At 36.4% G+C, this 23,185-nt stretch overlaps 1 protein-coding gene and 1 non-coding gene across 3 annotated transcripts in view; both read right to left on the bottom strand.

The window, feature by feature from the left end:
* PARD3B (par-3 family cell polarity regulator beta) overlaps positions 1 to 23,185 on the bottom strand; it is a 959,988-nt gene that overhangs the window by 812,715 nt on the left and 124,088 nt on the right. For both annotated transcript variants that reach the window (XM_024564159.3, XM_053918986.1), the window contains exon 2: positions 10,709 to 10,810. In XM_024564159.3, the coding sequence (XP_024419927.2) occupies positions 10,709 to 10,810 (102 nt within the window). The remainder of the gene's footprint in view (positions 1 to 10,708; positions 10,811 to 23,185) is intronic.
* Positions 22,292 to 22,439, bottom strand: LOC112308133 (small nucleolar RNA SNORA57). The gene has a single exon (XR_002975133.2). It is a non-coding gene; the product is annotated as a small nucleolar RNA SNORA57 (small nucleolar RNA).

Here is a 23,185-nt window from a genome sequence, read left to right as displayed (position 1 = left end):
TTCCTTCTTTTCTACAATCACCCAAATATTGGAGGACAGTTACAGCAGGTTCTCTTGAGCCCTCTCTTCTCCAGCACAGTCCCAGCTTCTTCAGTCTTAGCAACATTAAGTACTTCCATTTTTAAATAAACCACCAAAAGCTTCGTCTGATTTCCCTTTAAAAGGGGGCTCTTTGGGACACCACATTACACCATCATGTTACACTCATTTCGAGCTGGTACACAGCGGCTATATTAAGCTAGCAGTCTAGATATCAGCTTCTAACCCTGTTATCAGGAATTATGAGATTCTTCAACTTTTGTTCATAGATATAACTGCACATTTCAGATTGTCGGGCTATTGGAATCATCTCAAATCATATTAGCTAGCAGTCTTTCTGGTCTGTTAATGGTTAAGTATTGTGTAAATATGTGTTTCATTTATAGCATTTTGAATTTATGATTAATAAAGATATTATATATGAACAATCTTCCATGCTATTTTACTTTTCTGATTAAAGTCTGCAGAAGGAGCCTTTCTTCTTTATTGCTAAGGAAATGTCACTTGATCCTCCAAAGCTGATTCATAACATCAAAAGAAGAGAAGCTAAAAAGAGAACTTAAGTTGAAGCAGTAAATATAAAGTTTGGTAATCCAGCCAAAAGTCTCTATTAATACACTTGATTTTTAAACAGAAAAATTATATACTTACAGGACTTTTTAAAAAGCTACAATTTAGGAAGTAAAGTTTAAGGAATTAAATATTCTTATTTACCAAAAATATATTAAATGTAAGGCATCTATCTGTACATGTAAATAGAATTTGCAACAAGTGCCTCAATGAAAGTGTTATAAGCTTTAATTTGACTCTAAGAGCAGACCCCCAAAAGTCCAAGTGACTTACAATGTAGCTAATTAATGATATAAAGTAAGTTTGAGCGCGTGGAAAAAGAAGAACTAGCATAGTAAAAGATTACCTAGCAGTCTGGTACACGACTAGTTTTATGAAATGGTTCAATAGCTAATATATCTTGGTGAAAATATCAAGGCCCTAAATCACCACTTGTTTAAGTTTCAGGGGTCACTTGTCAGTACTGGGCAATATCTCTGCTGTTGGTCTTTTCTTTTCTTGTTTTTTTCCTTTGTCCCTTAAATCATGGGATCTCAGGTATTCAAGTGTTTTTCTTTTTTTCTTTCCATAATATTATCTTATTTCTTGAGATCCCTCTTATCCTAAAACAGAAAAACAGACACACACAAACCTCATTCCAAAGACTCACCCACTTCCTTTCCATTTTAAGAAACCTACTGCTAATCATTAAGAAGAATAACCAGCTAGTGAACACATAGACACAAATTGTATCAGGCTCCAGAATCTGAGAAGCTCTGGGGAAGTGTCCTTGGACTGTAAGGTATTCCTTCCTTGCTGTCTGGATGTGGGAGCTGTGATATCTTTTCTTCTCGTCTATTAGATCCCTAAGGGCAAATTCAATCTTCCCTTCAGTAACCTGCAACTTCTTATAATCCCCACCACTGCTCTTCTTGCTGTTAAAAAATGTCCCTTATTTCCTGAACACCTCGTTGAATGATGAGGAGTGAAGACTGCTCTCTTCACATAAGCACCTCCTTCCTTCCAAACCTCTCTCAGATCCCTCTCTCCAGGTCAGTGTTCTTACACCATAGCAATTCCTCCTGGACAAACGAGTGAATGTTTCCTTAAATCCCTCAGGATCTCTGCTGCAAGGGGTAAGAACAAAAGAGCTGTATTTGTTTGGTACATCAGAGTTCAAAGTGTCACCCTATACTTAATTTCATTTGATCCTCCTCCAAACCCAGTGTGGTCAGTGGGGCAGAGGTGGCTGATTTTATAAATGAGGAAACTCAAGGTTGAAAGAGGTTAGAACAATAACCAGAAAAAAAACTAGATTCAAACTGCCAAAGCGCCATGCTCTGCTATACCACACTCTACAATATTCCTTTAGTGAGGCTGGGTTCAGCTAGATATTGGGGGGATGCCATCTGATTTAAATGATACACACCTGGGCATTGATGACAGATGCCCCATTACCACCCAGAGGCATTTGCCTTTTTCAAAGAGGATATTTTATATCTTATATAGTTTTCTACTTGGTATAATTTGAGGTATTTTAATGAAACTGCCATTTATAAGTTATATAAGTCAAAACTAGATGCATTTAAAAAATGGCGGCCCCACGCCTCTTGGGCACAGACATACCTATGCAAACAGCTATGACAGAAGCTAATGTGACGGAGCACGTTGGAAGAATTGGGTCCAATAACATAACATATGGCTATAGGCATACGGTAATGGTGTCCATTGTTTTCATTTTTTAGAATTACATTTTTAGCTCTAAGTAAAGCATTATTGCCACCTCAAGTTGGACTAACTTTTCCCCTCCAACCAAACGAAGTTTTACACATATATCAAACATTTTCTTATATTTCCATCTTCACTGTACTCAGAAGTCTCGCTAAATCACAGGCACCATCAAGCTTGGTATTCTCTTTCCCACCCCTAGTGGAAACTTTGCATCCCACATGTACACAATGAGCACTCACACTTCTCCCACACACACATCTGTGCACAGATCCCTCCCCCACTCTCTTTCTCTATAGCTGCCAACCTGCTAAATTGAAGAAGGCGCCAGGGAGAACAGATCTGACATGGCCATCATCTGGATGACTTGGGTTTAAGTCACTATCTCCCAGCACCATTTGTCTTTGCCACAGTAAGGTCACAAAGGTATTGATTCAAATGTGCCCCTCTGGGGTTGGAACGTGCCCACAAACTGCCTCCTGCTGAAATATTTAAAAGAGACAACACAGTGTGGTGAAAGAAAAAGAAGGACTAGTAGGAATCTTTCATTCTAGTTCCAACTCTACCACTATCTAAAATTAAACATATTGACTAAATACTAAAGCACAGGTAAGAAATCCAGGTATTAAAAAGTATTTTAAAAGACCATTCCAATTGTAAAGAAGCATATAATTCATTTGGGGATACAAAACTAAGACTCAAGTTACACCATGATAAAAATTCTTAAGATTTCTTAAATTCATAAATGTTACTAGGCAATTGTATTTAAAAAAAAAAAACTACTTAATGATTTCTAAAAATAACGGAGCACAGAGAATTCACTTAGGATTGGGATGGTCGACGAACATTGGTTGGAGAAAAAAAAATACAATCTGACCTGGATCTTAAAAGATCAATAAGAATTGAGCAGCAAGAATAAGTACATTTTACATGTATATAATACTTTTATTTCTATTGTACTTTCACATACAACTTCTCACCTTTCCCGATGACACTGTGAAAAAGACATCACTTACCACTCTCATTGATCAGGAAAAGACTGGGTTTTAGTGTGGTTAAATGGCTTATTCAAAACCTGAAAATATACACACATATATTCATCCATTGATTCAACTCCACTCTACAACTATCTGAACAGTTATAAAGTGCCAGGCACTGCTGAGACACCACGAACACAGCAACGAAGAAAACAGAGACCCTCTCTTCATGACGTTTATGTTCCATGGTATGTAGAATGAATCTTGGAGAGGCAGGGAGTAGGAATAGGGACACACTCGATGAGTGAAACATTAAGAAAGCTATGGAGCAAGAAAGCACATCGTCCGTTAGAGAACAGTCAGATAGTAGTTTTATTACTATTGAGGTTAGAGAAGTTTGAGTTTGAGATAGTTTCGGGGCATTCTGAAGCCTCCGAATATAGTGTATAGATATGAAGTTTGGACTTGATTAAGTGTACACTGGATAAAAATGGTATGACTTAAGCGTTACTTTAGGAAGAAGTTAATCTATATTAACAGTAGTATGTTAATGCACTTAACACATACTACTGACTTACTATGGGCTAGATACCCTCCTTAACACTTTACAGGTATTAACTTATAAAACGGGTACTATTTTTAGTTCCAATTGCCCCTAAGGGAACTAAGGACACACACAGCAGAGCCAAGAAATGAACTGCCTTTGCTGTGGAGAATCCAAATCCTCGGCCCCTCTGCTTGCACTCATGCCATAGAACACTTGGTGCGTGAGGAGGGAGCTAAAGGGAAGCCCACCAATGAAGTAACCCTACCTTAGATTTTATGTATTTTAATTTGATAGCTGTACAAATACAATGAGGGGAATAAACACTTAAGAAAAGTTAAAGGAAAGAATGAATTGTTTACTACATAACTAAATTTTAAAAACAAGTGCATGTTGAATCCTGGAAGACTAGGAGATGATGTTCTTATCTATAGATAAGGTCATCAAGGAACACATATAAAGGACACATGGACAAAGCCAGCGAGGCGGGGGGGGGGGGGGGGGGGCGGCGGGGGGGGCTAGTTAGGACTGATGGTGGGAGGTGGGGGTGGGTGAGGCGGGGAGAGGGGTGGAAAATGGAGACAACTGTACTTGAAGGGAAAATGGAGACAACTGTACAACAATAAAATTAATAAAATAAAATACAACAACAAAAACTTTTTTTAAAAAAGAAATAAGGAAGTCAAGTGGAGGAAGCCAGCTTGGTGGGAGGAAACTGAGTAGTTTTGATCTGCATCAGATGGTATCAGCCTTCTAGGGAGGAAATGTGGAAATGGACTCAGGAAAGACATCAGCTGGAAGTATGGTGCCCTTTAAGCTGTCTTGGTTCAGATATTTCTCCTGCAAGATGATGGGCTGAGGCCACATGATTACTGAGGTCTCTCTGGATCTGTGATTCTATAACTGTGTAATGGTAAAGCAGAGAATGGTTTTTTAAAGTTCGAGATGAAATTGTTTGGCCAAGGTAATACCTTTGTTCTTTACTGACTTCTACATTTAATTCTGAAACATTTAGCACATTTAGTCTCAAATATCATTTCAAAATCTCAACACCTATAAACCAAAGAAAAAACTTTAGAAGAAAACCTAAAGCCCCATATTCTTATTTGTTAAAAATCAAGGGTTTAAAATAGGTGTTTCCCTTGAAATGGGGGTCTTACTGACAAAATGAGAACTCAAAAATGAAGTAATTTATTCAGGACCCTTTCTATTTTAAGGAATCTTAATACTTAATTTAGCATACCCTGTCCTCAGAAAAACACAATATATCTCATACATTGTTTAACTCCGCACTGAACAGTACCTACTTCATCACAACCAGCTGTTAACCTTTCAACTAGTGAATAGCAAGATGAGAAGTCTACACCAACAGAAGGGGTTTTATAAATGCAAAGATTTGGCTTTAGACCTTCTAAAAAAAACTCACAAAAACATAGGTAAATATCAGTAGAGTTGGTGACCATGAAGAAATGAAAACTACTGGTTGAAATACGAAGTATGATTTTACTACACACGACTGAGTCTGTGGGTTTTACTAAAAATATAGTGAAAATTAATTTAGAATGTAATAGAACCAAACACATCATCACGTTCGGGGAGTATCTCCTGCGAGCTGGTTTCTAGGAAGCTGCGGACTCCACTAGAGGGCAACAGAGTGTGCTCGCAAAGCAAGTTGGGCTAAAGGACGGTGTCTGGTTTTAGGTCACAGTTCATTCATTGTGCAAAGCAGCGTGTGCTTCAAAACCACATGTGATCCATGAATGCTTCTTGTATTACCAAACACTGTATTCTGATAAAAGTATTCTTATCCTAATGTTAAATTCAATCATATTGGCATTCTGATCTGTCAGTAATATACAAATCCAAATGTTTTATCATAATAATAAAGTCTTCCCATAAAACTAATTAAAACAATTTAATAAATTTAAAGAGAGTTTTTAAAAACAGACTGTGCTGTAAAATAGTTTGATGTTTTAATACTTAAATTTAAAACATTAACAGTTAAATCAAAACACAGGTAAAAAATATACTAATAACACTACCATAATATTATTAATATAACAGCTAACATTTTAGTACTTACTATGTACCATATTGTACTTACAACTTAAGGTAGTTTTTTTACATTAACCCTATAGGATAAAAACTAACATTCTATCCATTTTACAAATGGGAAAATCGAGGCTAATAGAAATGAAGAAACTTGCCCAAGGACACATAACTAAGAAAGAATAAAGCTGAACTGAGACTTTAATACTTGAGTACCAGATATCACATGACCCAGGAAGCCAGTTCACCCTCTCGAGGCCGATCTACCCTAGCTGGAGTCCAAGAGATTTTGGCATCTCTCCAAAATAAACTCTGATGACAGTCATAGTTCTGTGAAAAATAGAGACATTCTCCCACTGTACTTTCCCACACAATATAGTTTTCCTTTTGTATATTTAGTAAAACCATGGCAGTAATCCAATTTACATAATAGGTTTTATATTCTAGTATTTCAGTATTATATTGCAATTGTCTTCTACAACCAAGTCAAAATAATATAATGACAATTCACAAGGAAAACAATCATTGAAAAAGTTCAATATTCAAATGTTCTCACAATCAGAAATTAGCAATTAGAGAACAATAAACTTTGCAGTGGCTTATTAAGCATTAATCTTTAGACTTCTTAGAGCTGCTACATATTGCAATGACAAACTGATAAGGGGATGTCACTGGCTCTTGGTCATGGCACTGAAATGACTTCTATGCAATGCGAGACAACAGCATAGCATTCGAGTCCCAAAGAGTGAGGGCTCGCCCAGTGAACTGAGAGTCAATTTGTGATAGCCTTTGGAAGGAACACACATAGCAATCAAATAATCTGAAGATATATTCCCTGTCCTACAAGATCTAAAAAGCCCGAAGAGTATGAAACCTGAGAAAGCCATCATCACTTTTAAAGTTTAAGATTGGATACGGAACAGTGGGTAAGTATTGTGTTGCTGCTATGATAAATTACCACAAATACGGTGCTTCAAACAACACAAATTTAACTTACAATTCTGGAGGAGAGAAGCCCGAAACGATTCTCAATGGTCTAACATCAAGGGGTCAGCAGCACTGTGTTCCCTCTAAGCAGCTCTATGGGAGAATTCATTCCCATGCTTTTTTCCAGCTTCTAGAGGCTGACTGCATTCTTTGTCCACATTTTCAAAGCCAGCACTGGACAGTCCACTTTTTCTCACACTGTATCTCTCTAATATGAAATCTCTTGCCTTCCTCTTTCACTTATAAGGACCCTTGTCATTACACTGGGCTCCCCCAAATAATCCAGAATAACCTTTCCATTTTAAGGCCCTTAATCACTTTTGCAGAGACCCTTTTGCCCCAAGTTCTGGGGATTAGCATGCAGATGTCTTTGGGGCTATTATTCTGCCTTCTGCAGACAGCACAGTACATAAATTTGTGCACATTCTGCAATCCATCTGAAAACTAGTTACTGGAATATAGCATTTATTTATTTGTGTCATTTCTGCAACAAATGTAGTCTACAAAGTCCACTTGGGATTAAAATGTACCTGAACTGAGTAATCTGAGACCTGGAAAAGGGGATGCAAGAGAAAGCAACAGAGGTAAAACTGCCAGGCACTTACAGGAAATTAGATGCAGGCTTCAGGCAAAGACAGTTGAAGCCAACTATATATGCATGACATGCTAATTCTGAATTAATTTTGTTATACTCCATAGTTCGGTTATCTTTTCTCAACAATCATGTAACTGTGGAAAAACAAATTTTTGATTATTTATGATTGATGAATTTTCATAATTAGAAATTATAGATACAGCCACCCAACACACTTTGGCACATTGAAGAACCACCAAATAGAGTGTCAAAATTTAAATTCTAGGCTCCAGAGTCTGATTCTCTGTGTGGTCTTCAGCAAGTCCCTTACAACTTCTGTGGCTATTCTCAGAAATTAAGAATAGGGGTAATATATGGCTCCTGCCCACAGGGCTGCTCTAAAATAGAATATGTAAGTGCAAACACATTCCAGGCTACTATTAGTGCCCAATAAAATATTAAGTAGTTGTTATTAGCTGAACTAAGGCAGTAGCCTTGGGCAGTCAGAGAAAAGACATTAGGGTAAAGCTGTAAATTCTTAGATATTTATCCCAAAGAACTTGAATCACCAGACTGATACATAAAACTGAAGAATTCTGAGAATGACTGTCCCAACTGGGTAATTACTAAGTGTCAGCACAAATCTTATACAATGATTATTTATCATAAGATACAAAATTCCAAAGCTGCTCCAGCCAAAGGAATAAGAGAGGTGAGACCAAAGACAAACTACTTCTGGTGCCAAAAGTTCAGAAAGTCATTGCTTTTATTTAGAAAACTTACTAAACTATATTAACCCCATGCTGGATTTTAAGTAAATTACCATTTAACCTATAATTTTAGTCTTTACAGAAGTGTACTCTATGGCTATAAATGGCTTCAGCCTATAGTACTCCCTGGGTTTCTGCTTTTCCTGCTTCATCCTTTCCAGCTAAGCTCCAAAGTTCCCTAATTAAAAGTTCTTACATGTAGTGAGTCTTCTCTAGGAGTTGAGGTGTGTGGGCTTTGGCACAAGGATTACGTGCATCCATCGAGGTTGTTAGGGGCTTTCCATCTATATTCTAAATGCAACAGATTATTAAATAGCCAATTTGAAAACAGGTGAGTTGCAATTTTATCTAAGCTCAATGTCTCGAAGGCTCTTAGGTGAATTTCATTATGTCATTAAACATCCAGAAGGATCATTTATACTTACTTCTGAATCTAAAACAAGAAAAAGTAAGGTAGTCTGGCAGAACCTTCCTTCCACACTAGACATATGAACTATGAGAAAATCTTAAGACTGCAGAAAGGATGTGAGGAAAAACAATCAGTGATACTCTCTTTGTCGCTTAAATTATTTTTTAAAAGAGATAGGAGTACAATATTTTCTGGCAATATCAAAAGTATAAATTCCCATGAACTCTGCAGAACAATACAAGTTAGGCCTCATGTAGAAGAGAAAAGTACCTTACAGGAATGGCTAAATATCAACCCAAACAGCACTAATCCTTTGCTAGGATTTTAACTAATCTCACCTTTCCACCTTATTTAGTAGTGCTGATGAAGTCCCTTTAAAATGGACATTATATACAGTAATGATGTTTTTGAGTCTAGTAAATGGATTATGATTGAAAAGCACACTGCTAAGGTAATTAAAAAGAATTCTCTAAAAAGAAGAGCTCTATAGAACAAATTATTTCTCCCTGGGCACTGTTCAGGGAAACAACCTTGTAACGAGGTCTTGGATGAGCTAAGGTGAGACATAGTCTCCAGCTCTTCTTAAACTTGCCACTTTTTGGCTTTTCATGTTAATACACTGGACATCAGTGAAATTTGAGAAAGGAAGAACTTCTTTATTAACGATCCAAGTGCCTTGCCTATTTCAAAGGAAGAAGATGGCTGTGGAGAAGCAGCAGAAAGTGAAACAGTGAAATACAGAAGTCAAAGTCCTCCTTTAAAGTTATGAACATAAACAATACGTTATTATTTACTGTGAGACCAAACAACAGAAAAGAAGTATGCATTAAAACCATGTACTGCCAGAGTCAATTGTAGAGAATAAAGTTCCTTTTTCACTCACTCATTCAGTAAGTGTTCTTTGAGAATTGAGTTTGGATAAGATATTGTACCAGATATTATTAACACAAGGAACATAAAAGAAATAAAAATACCCTGGTTCATGTCCTCTAGGAGCTTACAATCTATTTAGGGAGATAAGTCCCTAAAGTGGCTAATTGCAACCCAAGGCAAACCACACCAGGATCAAGTCCCAACAGGAAATAAAAAAAATAAGTGGGCAGGATGTCTGCAAAGACTAATTAAATTTGAAAAGCCCAAAAAGATCTTATGAAAAAAATGTAAATTTTACCTAAGTTCCATAAATCACTAATCTACATTCCAGTCCAGTTGGTAAACACACACACGTACCCATGCACCCATACCTGAGATTGCAAAAAGCAATGCAGACAAATGTGTTATAGATATAAATTGTCCTAGTGACACAGCACTAAGGAGGCACAGGAGAAGAAACTCTGATGCAATGATCTCCCAGGGACAGCTGTAGTTGAATTCTGAAGGACACATTAACCATTGTTAAGAGGCGCCTGGCAAAGAAGTAGTCATAAGCAATGCCGCAACATCAATAATCCAGTTTATTGCAAATGAACGCTTTATACCTTCTTCAGTTTGGCATCAGAGGAAAAACTTCCACTAAAACAAGATATTTGCAATGGGATTATTCCCAAGTAGGTGGCAAAACATGTTCAAACCTTTTCTTGGAATATTCAATTTAGTGTTTCACTTTAGCAATGAAAACAAAACTATCACAAAGATAGTTGTGGGCAATTACTTTAAGAAAAGTCTTCACTGTCACTCATTACAAGGCTTTCCTCCCCATTTTATTCTCTACTTTGAAACACGTTCAAATCTCAGGCATAAGTGGAATATTTAGCAAGGGCCAAGAGTAAACTCCAGGGACATCAATGACAGTGAGAACTCCAACAGCCTCGGAGCCTGACACTAATTTACTGAGACGTATCAGGAACTCTTGGGAACGAAGTGTCTGCTAATTAGACTACCATGAACAGATTCCCAAACCTTGACAAAGTTTTCCCAAACACCTGATAGAGAACTTTGATTTATGGGCTACCCAGGTGAAACCTGAACAGATGGTATCTTTTAATAAAAACTGACACATGAGTTTGTTAAGGATCTCAATCTCTGGAAAAACACACAGCTCTATAGAGGAAAACAGAGAGGAATATTTTTAGAGTCATCTACCTTATCTTTATCTTCCACGACATCTGCCAAGATATCATCTGGATCCAGAATTCCTCCATCTGTGTATTCTAAGTGATGAATCTTCACCCAGTAGCCAGGATCCTGTAGAACCATCAATAAGTTTCATGACTCAAACTTTTCAAAAAAGTAATACACGTTTTAATTTAAAAGAAATAAACTGCCTCATTAAAAATATGCTCCAGTGATAATAAAATGTTTAAACACCAAAATAAAAAGTCAGCTATTTACTTTGCTAAATATTCAGCATTTTTATCCTGTTTAATGTGAATAGTAAATCAAAGTATATTTTATACATATAAAATATATTTTATTACATATAAATATATATTTATATTTTTTATATTTATTTTATATATATTTCAATTTTGACGAAATATTTCATATATAAATATATATGTGAAATACATGTATGTATATTTCATCAAGAATTTCTTTATAAACTATAATTTAGGTAATCCAAAGAATACTCTGGAAAAGAAAGATCTGCTTGAGGGTACTTTCTGAAGCTGAGGATTGGAAGATCAACTGAGATCCCAAAGCTGCAGAAGAAAAAAATCAAAAGGCAGAAATCTGGGACGGCAAGAGCGACCACTTTGGAATGTATGAATGAGGTGGGGCGACCATCGACCCTGGGCCTGTTCGGAGCGCCATGCTCTCTGTGTGTCCTCAGCTCTAAGACTTGCAGGGAGATGGGGAGCAAGGGCTCCCACATCAGGTTCCCTTTGCTGTAGCGGGACAGCAACTCAAACTGTGTCAGAGCTGAAGTGGAGATTCACTCGACTGGGGTACTGATTTAGGAGATTTCCAAGTATTGTTCTTAAAAACAGTCGCTTAGGAGTGTAAGGCTTAAGGAAAGAATTGTTTTCTCAACTTGATGTATGGCTAGATATACTGATACTACAGCTTAGAATTAAATAATGTAGCTCATTCAGTTACTTATGCACTTCCCATTTCTAGAAAAGGTATGAAAGTGAAGCATTATACTAATGAGACAAGTACATGACCAATGAAAAAAATTAGTAAAGTTTTTACTGGAAGAGCAAAGCTATAATCAATTTGGTTCTGTGATTCTTAGAAAGCCTCTCAAACTGGGAAACGTTTGAGCTATAAATCACTCAGTTTCCAATAAAAGGATACCAGTTTGTAAAAAGAAATGGAAATTCCTCTAGGATAAAGCTCTCAACCTTTACTACATAAATCTTTATGAAGTATTAAGAACTAACATTACCCATAGAATTCAAGTGCAATTCTAGAAAAACTAATAGAAACAAGAAGAGGTTGTCACACAGCCTCCTCTTTAACTGTCCTGTACTATTAAATAATAAGGCAAGTGCATACCATTAAATAATAATTCTTGTAAAGCATCTATGCAAAAGGCTACTGAAATGTGGCCAAATTCATAGCTTTTCAGTAAGCGGACTTGATAAAGTAATGGGCTTTAAAAATTCAAAGGAATTCTCCTTAGCTAAGCTTTTGACATTTCAAAATTAAGTTCTCTCTAGAGTATCTTAAGAGACAAGCCAAGCAGAATGAAAGGAATTCCTTTTGCTTCTAATACTAGGCTTATAAGTGGAAACACTAATGATTTATTAGGAAATTTTGCCTGATTCTATTGCCCAGATACAGACCACAAAGATGTGAGCAATGATTATACAACCAGGTAAGGAAAGGATAAGACACCCCTCAATCAGAATCTTTAATCAGAGACCTTTACTAACTCAAGGTGATTGTGCTATAAAAAGTGAGCTAATGACGACAGACTAGGTCCTAAATAGGGAGAATACTGGGGTAGACAAAACTCTATACAATGGCCACTAGACTATGCAAAAAAGAGAGCAAGAAATATAATTCCCCCAGTAATCGTTCGGATCTGAATCTTTTTGCTACGGCCATGCCACAAGCAACAGATTTCTCCAAAGCTACCCAGAACTTCAGGCTTAAATCTACAGAGTATTACATTACCCTGGCAAAAACAGCCTTCTAACAAAAGGAGTTCCATTTAATTAATTTCTATTAACTTCCACTGAGTTAGTTTTTGATCTATTACAGTGCTGTAGATAAAAATCTGTTGATTTTAAACATGTTTGTAATAGATGATGTATTCTAAAAAGTTTGCTTTCTTATATTCAATTACTTAAAAGTTGGCATCGATTAAGTTGTCTCCTTTTTTCTCAGGTTCAGTTTGTAGAAGCAGATTTCATCACCTAAGACTAAAGTATACCATTACCCCTCAAAAACATTAGTACAATTTAAAGTATACGTCTTCCTGCCTGGAAGTAGGAGCAGAGAGATGAAAACCAAAGGCTGGCTCGAACTACGGAAATCAAGCAACAGCAAGGGAGAGGATCCGACCAGTGGCAAAGGGAGCAGCAGACAAGTAGCAGCAAGGTGGGGTTGTCAAGTCATGTAACTTTTCTCCCTCCCCCAAACTTGTGGGATCTAAGACATTCTGGAACATGGAGCACAGGAGTAGAGACTAAGACATTGTTTTCTCTTGATTCAAAAGAGTACAGAAGTTAAATGTTTTGTAGAATTAAAGAAAGGGATAAAAATAATTTGATATATTTTGAAATCACATACTTGCTGCCCCCCCCCCAGTTTTTTAAGTGAAATACATGTTGACGGAATATAAAAAAGTCTGTGCAATTTTAACCCGCCCCATTCCACATTGATACTGCATTTCATTCATGTCAAAGAAAGAAAGGCTAATTGTGATCACACATCTAATCCTGCACAAAAACAGAAGCTATATGAAAGGAGTCTCAGTTAATATTCTACACATCCAAGAGAGGTAAATCAACAAACAGAGTACACACCAACTGTGCTTTTTGTCCCCATGGAATTTTGGCCACAGTGCGGTAGATCACTGTAAGAATACACATAGAGCATTAACAGCCAACAGCTACCACAAGACCATAAATTCACCCTGACTCCTTTATGCATGTGAAAATTTCAACCATTACCATGCAGTCAACATTTTGCATTTCATTTATTTGCTTTTATTACCATCAGGAATAAAACTGATCAAACATGAAAAGATGTTCACATACGTGTCATGGTTCACACAATTAATCACTTGGAAAAATGTAGTGTATTTTTCCATGATTGTGACATTTAATCTACTTTTAGATTGTAAAAATATCTAACACATATAACTTTTAAATTATTTTGAAAATGTCTCTAGTACGTGTGCTATGAAATAAATCTTATTACACTCCCAGGATCATTAAAGTATTGAAAAATCACATACATTATGTTTCCTCCACTTCTGATAGTATCTTATCTGTTTTTTTTAAATAATGCATGGTTAACTTAAACACTACTGGAATTTTAAAACAGTCTACAAGGGTGAACTGATACAGGAAAACTAAAACATATGCATTACGGGAAGAAGACAATTACGAGGTACTTTTAATGATCAATGTAAAAACTGTTCCAAAGAGGCACTGATATTAACAGCAACAGATATTTTTTCGCTGTAGGTAGATGACATGAAATTTGCTCCTAAAACTTAGAAAATTTATATTAGCCATAGTTCTGAAGAACAACAATTTTCCATCTGCAATACCTGGAGGAGTAAACTAGCAAGCCAGAGACTAAAGTGCTGTGACTACCAAGCACTGGGAAAATGTGGAGGTTTCTAAATAAAATGCCTGTGGTCCAACAGGAGAAAATACCCTGCAATGGTGGCAAGGGTGAAATGGGAGGAAATCTCTGCAAAGAAAAGCCAGTGTCCAGAGAAGGGCTGTGTTCATCAGTGGTGGTAACTACAGTGCTCACTAATGTAACTGCTCTTTTCGTGGCTTTGTGTCTTCACAAGAAAAATCTTAACCACTGGAAAATCAGAGCAATTATAAAATGACAGTTAATGGAAAATTAGAATTTTCCTTGTAGAATTTAACTCTGTGAATTTGGTGCAATATAGCCATAAAATAAGATTTTAACATTTCCATCATTATCTTCATCATCATAATCATCATAATAGCAGGTAATTTGTTTTCCTACCTACTATAGGCCAGGGTGTATAACAGGTACTGCATGTTTTATATGATTAACTCATTTATCCTCAAACAGATTCATGAAGTAGTAACCAATCCATTTTAGAAGTGAGGAAAGCAAGGCATACGTAGGTAAATTAACTTACTCAAGGTCAGATGCTTGATGAACAGCAGAAACAAAGGTGCATTTCTTTTAACATAAAAAAAATTTAGATGAAAGATCTTAACAAAAAGAACCATTATTTGAGAATAAGGCAGGGGATCATATCCATTACTATCGCTACTTAACTATATGGATCCAGGCAAATCATTCCTGTTGGCCTCAATTGCTTCATCATTAGTGATCCTAAAGGACCTAAGGCCTTCTGCACAGTGCACCACAGAGAGTCGAAGTGTAGAGGACACAAGAGCGCAATAACGGAAAACTGTGAAGTCTCTGCATAAGTGTGTCTAGTGTTTCACAAGTGAGGGAAGGTTCCAAACATAAGTCCTCAAAATCATGAAATCAAATATTTGGTAAGCAATAAAAAGAAGCTTTCCTGCAAAGGAAGAAGTTGGGGCATTAGAACTTGTGCAGAGAATCATGAAGTTTTATATGCATGCACATTCGAACTACTATCATAATCCTCTGAAGTTATTCTCCTTTCTATGCAAGACGGGAAGAGAGTCAGATGCCCCAGAACCCACCCCGGAAAGGAACGGTGGTCAGAGCAGGTGTGGAGACGGAGGCAGGCAGGGGACAGGAACAACCAAGCACAGACGGAGTAGGGGAAACAAGGAGCTCCAGAAAGTGGTGCCAGAGCAAAGGCTAGCAGAGCAGCAGTGACACGTGAAAGGAAAGAACTCAGCCAGAAAAGGCACGAATGAATATAGAGCTTATCGTGAGCTAGTCCTGTCTTCAGAATATGCTTCTACCTTCCTGAAATAGATCAACCAAGAGCAAACTTGAGACAAGACTAGGAGAGGAAGACGAGCTGATGCTACTTTAACCAAGTATGTCTCCAAAAAATTCAGGAAAACTAACAGGGACCAAGGGGTTTTATGCTGGGTTGAAAGTAATACCTGGAGAGTTCAAAAACAGAACTATAAATCTCTACTTCCAGCTTTAAAAATCTATAATCTAACATCAGGTAAAAAAGACTTTAAGAAATATTACTAAAAGTAAAGGGGGACATCCCACAATGATAAAAAGGTCTAACAGAAAAAAAATGTTTTAATTCTAAATTTGTACATACCTGATAGTATAATTTCAGTACATATATACTGCCAAAATGAACAGATTTAAAAAATTCGCAATCACAGTGTCAGACTTAGGACAGAAAAATAGAAAGCAAAAAACGTCAGTAAGACATAAATCGTCTGAACAACACAATTAACAAAGTGACCTAAATTATTTATATTAGATACATACCCAAAACACTGCACCCTACAAGATTAGAAAGTACCTTCTTCACAAGTGCACATGAAATAAATACACAGCAAGTTTCAGAAATCTAGAATTATTCAGAATATGTTCACTGATCACAGTGAAATCAACTGCAGAAAGGTATCTAGAAAATATCGGGCTGTTTGGAAATCAGGAAATACATTTCTGAATAATCTATAGATTAAAAATATAAAAATTAGAAAATGGTTCTAACTTAAAAATAATTAAAAACAAAAATTGTGTGATGCAGCTAAAGCAGTGCTTAATGGGACATTTATGCAAATATTAGCAAAAAAAGCAGACCTAAAATCAAGGAGCTAGAAAAAGAATAGCTAGCCAAATGCAGACAGAAGAAAATATAGAGCAAAATTCAACAAAATAAACATCAAACTTGGTTCTATAAAAAGTTTGATAAAACTGATAAATACCTAGTAGGATTGGCCCAAAATAAATAAATAAATTTCTAGCATCAAGGAGGAAAACAATAAGAAATATCATTAAAGGTCTTATAGGTCATCAGAGCTATGAAACTGGTAATTTAAATAAAACAAATTCTTTGAAAAATACAACTTATCAAAACTGGCAATAGCCCTGACTGGCATGGCTCACTTGGCTGAGCATCATCACAAAACAAAAGGCCCCCAGCTCGAAGTATGGTCGGAGCACATGCCTGGGTTCCCGGCTGTTTGGGGGGTGGGGTATGAGGGACAACTGAGAGGCAATCGATGATGTTTTTCTCCCTCCCCTAACTCTACACATAAATAAGTAAAATCTTTTAATAATTATTAAAACTGACAATAAAAATAGAAACTACAGTAGTACAAAAAGACAATTAAATAAATTGAATGTATTACTTATAAAAACCTTTCTCATAAAGAAAATACCAGGCTCCAATGGAATACTGCTCAGCCATAAGAAAAGAAGACAATCTCTCCTTTTGCAATAGCATGGATGGAACTGGAGAGCATTATGCTAAGTGAAATAAGCCACTCAGAGAAAGACAAATAATGATGAACAAAATAAACTAACAAAATAGAAACAGACTCATAGAGAACACACTGACAGCTGCCAGAGAGGATGGGTGTTGTGGGGCTAAATAAAATAGGTGAAGGGATTCAGTAAAAAAACATAGAACAGTATGGTGCATAGCAATTACCAGAGGGAAAGCGTGGAGGGGGACGGTAAGAGAGGGTATAAGGGGGATAAATGCTGATGGAAGGAGAAAGGAAACTGGACTTGGACTGGTGAACACACAGTTCAATACACAGTTAATGTATTATAGAACTGTACACCTGAAACCTATATAATTTTATTAACCAATGTCATCCCAACCAATTCAATAAAAAAGTAAAAAAATAAAGTAAATAAAATAAATAAAGAAAATACCAGGCTCTAATTCATAGTCAAAATGTTCCTAATATATAAGGAAGACATAGTGTTTATCTTATACAAATACTTCTAGAAACTACAAAAAGAGAAAAATTATCCCATCTCCTCTTCTGAGAACAGCATAATATTAATACCAACACCTTACAAGGACATTACAAGAAAAATTATAAAAATTATAAAAATCTGCATGTGATACATATGCAAAATCTTAGATTTATCCAATTCAGTGATATGTGCAAAGGATAATACATCATGACCAAGTGGAATTTATCCCAGTAATGCAGGAATAGTTCAAAATTCAAAAGTCAACCAAGGTCACTCACCAAATCAATAGGGAAAAAACAAGCAGAAAAATTAGATGACATCACGGGAGATGAAATACAAGCACATGAGAATATTCACCACCAATGCATAATAAAAAGTATCTTAGTAAAAAAGACAAGCCAGTAACGAATAGAAAAATGAAATTTTTAAGAGTAATATTTATGATAGCATCAAAAATAAAGTATTTAGGGATGAGTCTAACAAAATATGTAAAACTTCGATATTAAAACTTATAAAGAATTGGAAAAAATTCAATAAGAGTTTGATACATAGACTGGAATTTGTTTTGTGAAAACTGAAGCTCAGTATTGTGAAGATGTTGATCTTAGAATTAATTAAGGTTAGGGTTAGGATTGTGGGGACATGGAGCAACCAGAATTCTCAGATACCCATGATGGGAGTGTAAATTAGTACAGTAACTTTGGAAAACTGGTAGTATCTAACAGAAACATCCCACTCTGAAGTATATATTCAACGAAAACAAGTATATACAATTACCAAAGACAGATACTAAAATATTCATAGCGGTATTATTCCCTACACCTACACAGCTGCAAACAAACCACATATTCGTCACCAGTAGAATGGATACATATTGCAGTGGAATACTAAACATCAACATGAATGAACAAACTACAGTGCAACTTTATGCAATAATATCAGTGAATAGACAGCATAACATTAATCAAAGGAGCCAAATACAAACAGAGTACGTACTGTGTGTGATTTCATGCAGATAAGCTCAGAAACAAGCAGAATTAATTCACAATGTTAGAAGTCAGGAGATTGGTTACCCGGTGAGAGGGGAAGGGCAGTGGGTCAAAAGGGGCACAAAAGCTTCCGGAGTAACAGTCTACTCCTTGATGTGCATAGTAGCTACACCCATTTGAGTACTTTTCTGTGTGTTATACTTTCAAAATGTTTACATGAAACGGAGGAGAACTTTTACTTCAAAAAAGTGGGATTTCTTTTTTAAACTGTAATACCTAATAGCTCCCTCCACACATGACATCTTTACAGGCACACAAAATAAGGAACACTAAAAAGCTATTTGGAACCAGTTTCTTCAGAAGTCTAGGAAGGAATCTTAATGCAAAGGAAAGAAAGGGGATGCAGAAGTCTCAAAAACCGGGGAGGCCAGATGATCCCACTAACAGAACTTGGAGCCGACTGACCACCAGTTATTGAAAACCTCTAGGACCCACGGTGGAGGCTTCCTGGACCACAGGCTCGAATAAGTCAACAGTGTGACGAGTCTGCTAAAAATGTCACCATCACCTTAAGCTATGATCATAGAAGTACTATGTCCAGAATAATCTCGTCCTATACTACAGCGGTCACACCACATTTAGAGTATTTTTCACAATTTAAGAGATGATTATTAAACTGAGGAGCATTCATATGGGGGATAGAAATAGGTTGGCTCACTCATCAAAAGACATAATTTAGGTTTGCTTACATTGGAGAACAAAAAGGAAGAACCACAGTTTATAGGATAATGAGCCTTTAATGGTACCTGGTAAGGCCCGAATTTCTTACTGTTAAAATTATCCCTGGAACTCTCTCAGGGAGACACCATACTGGAAGCATAACTCCTTTCAGTAAGTCTGACACTTCTTGTTTTCAACCAGGACTGGAGCAGATCATTGTCTTTTCAATTAAGTATCAGATAAAGTATCTGCATCATGTAGGAGACCCTGTTCTGTGAAAACTGCTTATCTTAGACCCTTACAATCATACTCCAGCCATAAGCACATGGGCGCTGAGACGACAAAACTGTAGCAGAGTCTCTCATGTCGTGCTTCCCCTGGGATACACACTACTGCTCACACAAGTTAAATTAGCTACAATATTCAAATTCTTCTACCACTCTTTTTCTTTGGTGGAGCTTTTACAGATGAATTTGTATAAGTTTTAAATGACCACATGAGACTCCCATCAAATGAAAAGGCACAAGAAAGATTTGTTTGTTATCCTGAAAAGTTACATAAATAATAAGGAGGTAGATTGAAGCTCAGCATAAGAAAGATCTTTCAAAAAGAGTTTTAAGAGTAGATTAGGCTGTGTAACGAAATCGTGAGTTCTCTATTGCTGTAAGGAGTTAGGCCAAGGCTAGACTGCCATATCTCAAGGATGCTGTAGGATAAGGAGAAGTACAAATGACGTGATCCTGAAGACCCTTCCAACTCTCAATCTGACAGCGTCTGGAACCTTCAGAGCTCCTCAGGGCTTTGACTCTGCAGTGAGAGAAAGAGTCTTTCTTCTTGAAAGAAAAAGAATCTCTACCTCACAGGAATACTGCTTTCATTAGTGGCAGCATGGTTCCACAATTATTGTGCATTTCTGAGCAGAAAGTCAATGAGCAAACCAAATTCGGTATTTTAAATTTCTGAATCCATTTGACGATACTAGCGTCTTGCTGTGTAACCTAAAAATTCACTAATTTATATCCAATTTTTTAAAAAAAGTCTTTCAAGGTAAAAGAATTACTCTGGGAATGGGGAAAAAACTGAGAACTTTATATTACTTACATTATTTACCAACAGGGTAGTTTCTCACTTTAAAACAACTCATCTCCACTGCCCTTCCCCCAAACCACCAAAAACATTGGTGTTTTCGAGCCTTGACCAGTAGTAAATTCTTAACTTCAAAAACTAGTAGGAATTCATTGGTCCATAGACCATCTGGACCAGCCGTCTGTTTTACAGGGGAGGAAACAAGAATATACATAGATTAAGCCACAAGGGAGGTAGTTGTTGTTTTGTGGTATGTAATCCTGAATGAGAGTAGTCTCAATATAACAGCACCAACAATTCCAGGAGAAATTTTCTAGTTTACCTCGTAATCCAAGTTTCGATAAAATTATTCTCTCCTTTCCAAGGAAGAGGAAATATATTTAATCATCAAAGTATACACTTTATAGTTTACTTATCACTTACTTTCTAGTTCATTTAAATAAACTAGATATTAAAAAGAATGTTAACTATGCCATGTCATTTTTCATTAAGCTTTGTGAAGTATCCATAAACTCAGTTTTCTCTATATAAAGAACTTTAAAGGTTAATTTTTCATTCTGGGATTAACCTAAATTTATTGAGAAAAAAAAAGGTTCAGATATGTAGAAAAGAGCTTTAAAAAAATAAAAGACAAATTTTAATTATTTTCAAGTCTACACCCTCCATCATCTCAGCACAATCTAACTCTTCACAAGAATATGTAAATTTCCCTTTCCTATGGATGTAAGGGTGAGTTAAATGCAAAAAAGGTTTAAGCCATATATAAATCTGCAGGATAAAATATACTATAATCTTAAAACCAAAGTTTTATCAGAAAAATTCAGTGTTAGCTTCTGAAATTCATAAAAATTACACGTGTTTAAATTGATATATCTATTTCAAAAGATTCCCAGTATGACTTTTAAAACATTAAACCATTATTAATTTAATAACACAGAAATACAATACTTCAAATTAATGTTAAAAAACAGCTATTTTTAAAATTCTGTTTCGCATTCATTGTTTTCAGTGAAATTTTATAGTCAAAAGATCTGGATGCCAAGGTTTTAGAAGCTTGTGTGGTCCAAAGAAATGCAAAGCCTACAACCAAAGAATGGAAGCAGCCATATCCCCAAAAAGAAGGAAGGACAAGCTAGAAATTTTAAAATAATGTATTCATTACAAAAGCCCAAAAAGTATTCGGCTACAAAATGGATTTTAATAAGAATGTGAGAATGCAAATTCATACAACTCAAGATTTACTTAATGCAGCCAATTAAATACTTGCCCCTATGATGCTAACATCTTTGTAAAGTAACTCCAAAGACTCCCTTCACAGACACTGCCAAGTGTGTGTGTAGCTTTGCATACATGAATGAAGAAAGTTTAAAGCATTCCACAGGTAAGTACCATGACCTCTAACTCTTCACTCAAACGCAAAGCTTTATGCTCCATCACTGAGGAAATTAAGACATAGAAAAGAGAATTTTAATTTACATCAGAAGAGGTACTGGTGGCAGTGTTTATAAAAATAAGTTAACTCTAAAATAAACATAAAGACCTCATCAACTTTATTCCTGATCACTGTTTACAAGATGGCTTTTCAGTCTAGCAGTGAGAGGGATGGTGAAGGATTATTTGTTTCTAATTTTCAGAAGTATTGGGACTCCATTGTCTACTACTGTTAGTTCTGTTTCTCCAGAAGAGTCATTCTGGAGAACAGTCACTCCTCCAGAATGATACCAATGGATCACAGATACAGCTAAAGAGTGCACAGAAAGCACAGAAAAGGAAGTAGAAAAGGCTGAGCTCACGTATCCCCTGCTCAAAGATGCCCTTCCTGACTGTCAGTCTGTAGCTGATTCTCTTCCCCATTGCCTGTATCAAACGTTACATTATCTTATTCAATTATTTGTTTTTCTTTTTTTACCCATGTGCCAGTTCTTAAAGATAGAACCAGCAAATGGGAAACCGTGGGCACAGAAGATGTGACACTAAGGGGGTGGGAGTCCTTTCCCTCTACCTCCTTATGTTACAGGGATCGGACCACATGCCCAACCTCTGCCAAGGAAAGGAGGGTTGTTCATTTTTATGACTTGTTCTACCAGGACTAGAACATAAGTTCCATGATACGGAAGCGTTCCCCACGTTCATATCCCCAGCACCTAAAACTACTTTTAGTATCCATTATAAATTTGTCATATGATTGAAGACAAGGAGAAACAAAGGAGTAATAAAGGAGAAAGTGAAAAGAACTCATAATACTAAAATAAAGGGTTGAACCACAGAACCTAGACCTTCTGATAAAGCCAAGGGCAGAAGAAAGAAAGCAGCAACACTGGATTGCATGCCAATGGCAGTCACTTCTGCAACAATTATATGTTGAATTTTTACAACCATCCAAAAACAAAATGGAGGAGAAAAATCCCATCCTTGCAAGAATAAATCTTACATTTTCAGTGAGGAGTAAAAACAGGCAGAAACTAACAAACCAAATAAATAAAGAGACAAAATGGTATGTTTGAAAGTTATAAGTGATTTAGGAGAAAAAATAGAATAGGGTGAGGAAGGTGGGGAGTAGAGAGAGCTTATATTTTTAAACACGGTATTAGGTCAGGTCTTATTGAAAGGATGACATTTGAGCAAAGACGTGAGGAGGCAAGTCAGTGGCAGTCTGGAGAACGGGGGTCGGGTCTCCTAACAAAAGGCTGGGCCTTTGGGCAAGTATTTGCATCATTTATAAAGAAAGGCAAAGCTCAGAAAAAGGTCCCTCATCCCTTATGTGGCCAGTGAAGTGGGAGCGCTAGTCCACTGGTCAGCTGAA

This window comes from Desmodus rotundus, chromosome 2 (genome assembly GCF_022682495.2).
Source record: "Desmodus rotundus isolate HL8 chromosome 2, HLdesRot8A.1, whole genome shotgun sequence".
NCBI lineage: Eukaryota > Metazoa > Chordata > Mammalia > Chiroptera > Phyllostomidae > Desmodus > Desmodus rotundus.
The sequence above is the reverse complement of the archived record's forward strand: the minus strand, read 5'-3'. Positions and strand labels throughout refer to the sequence as shown.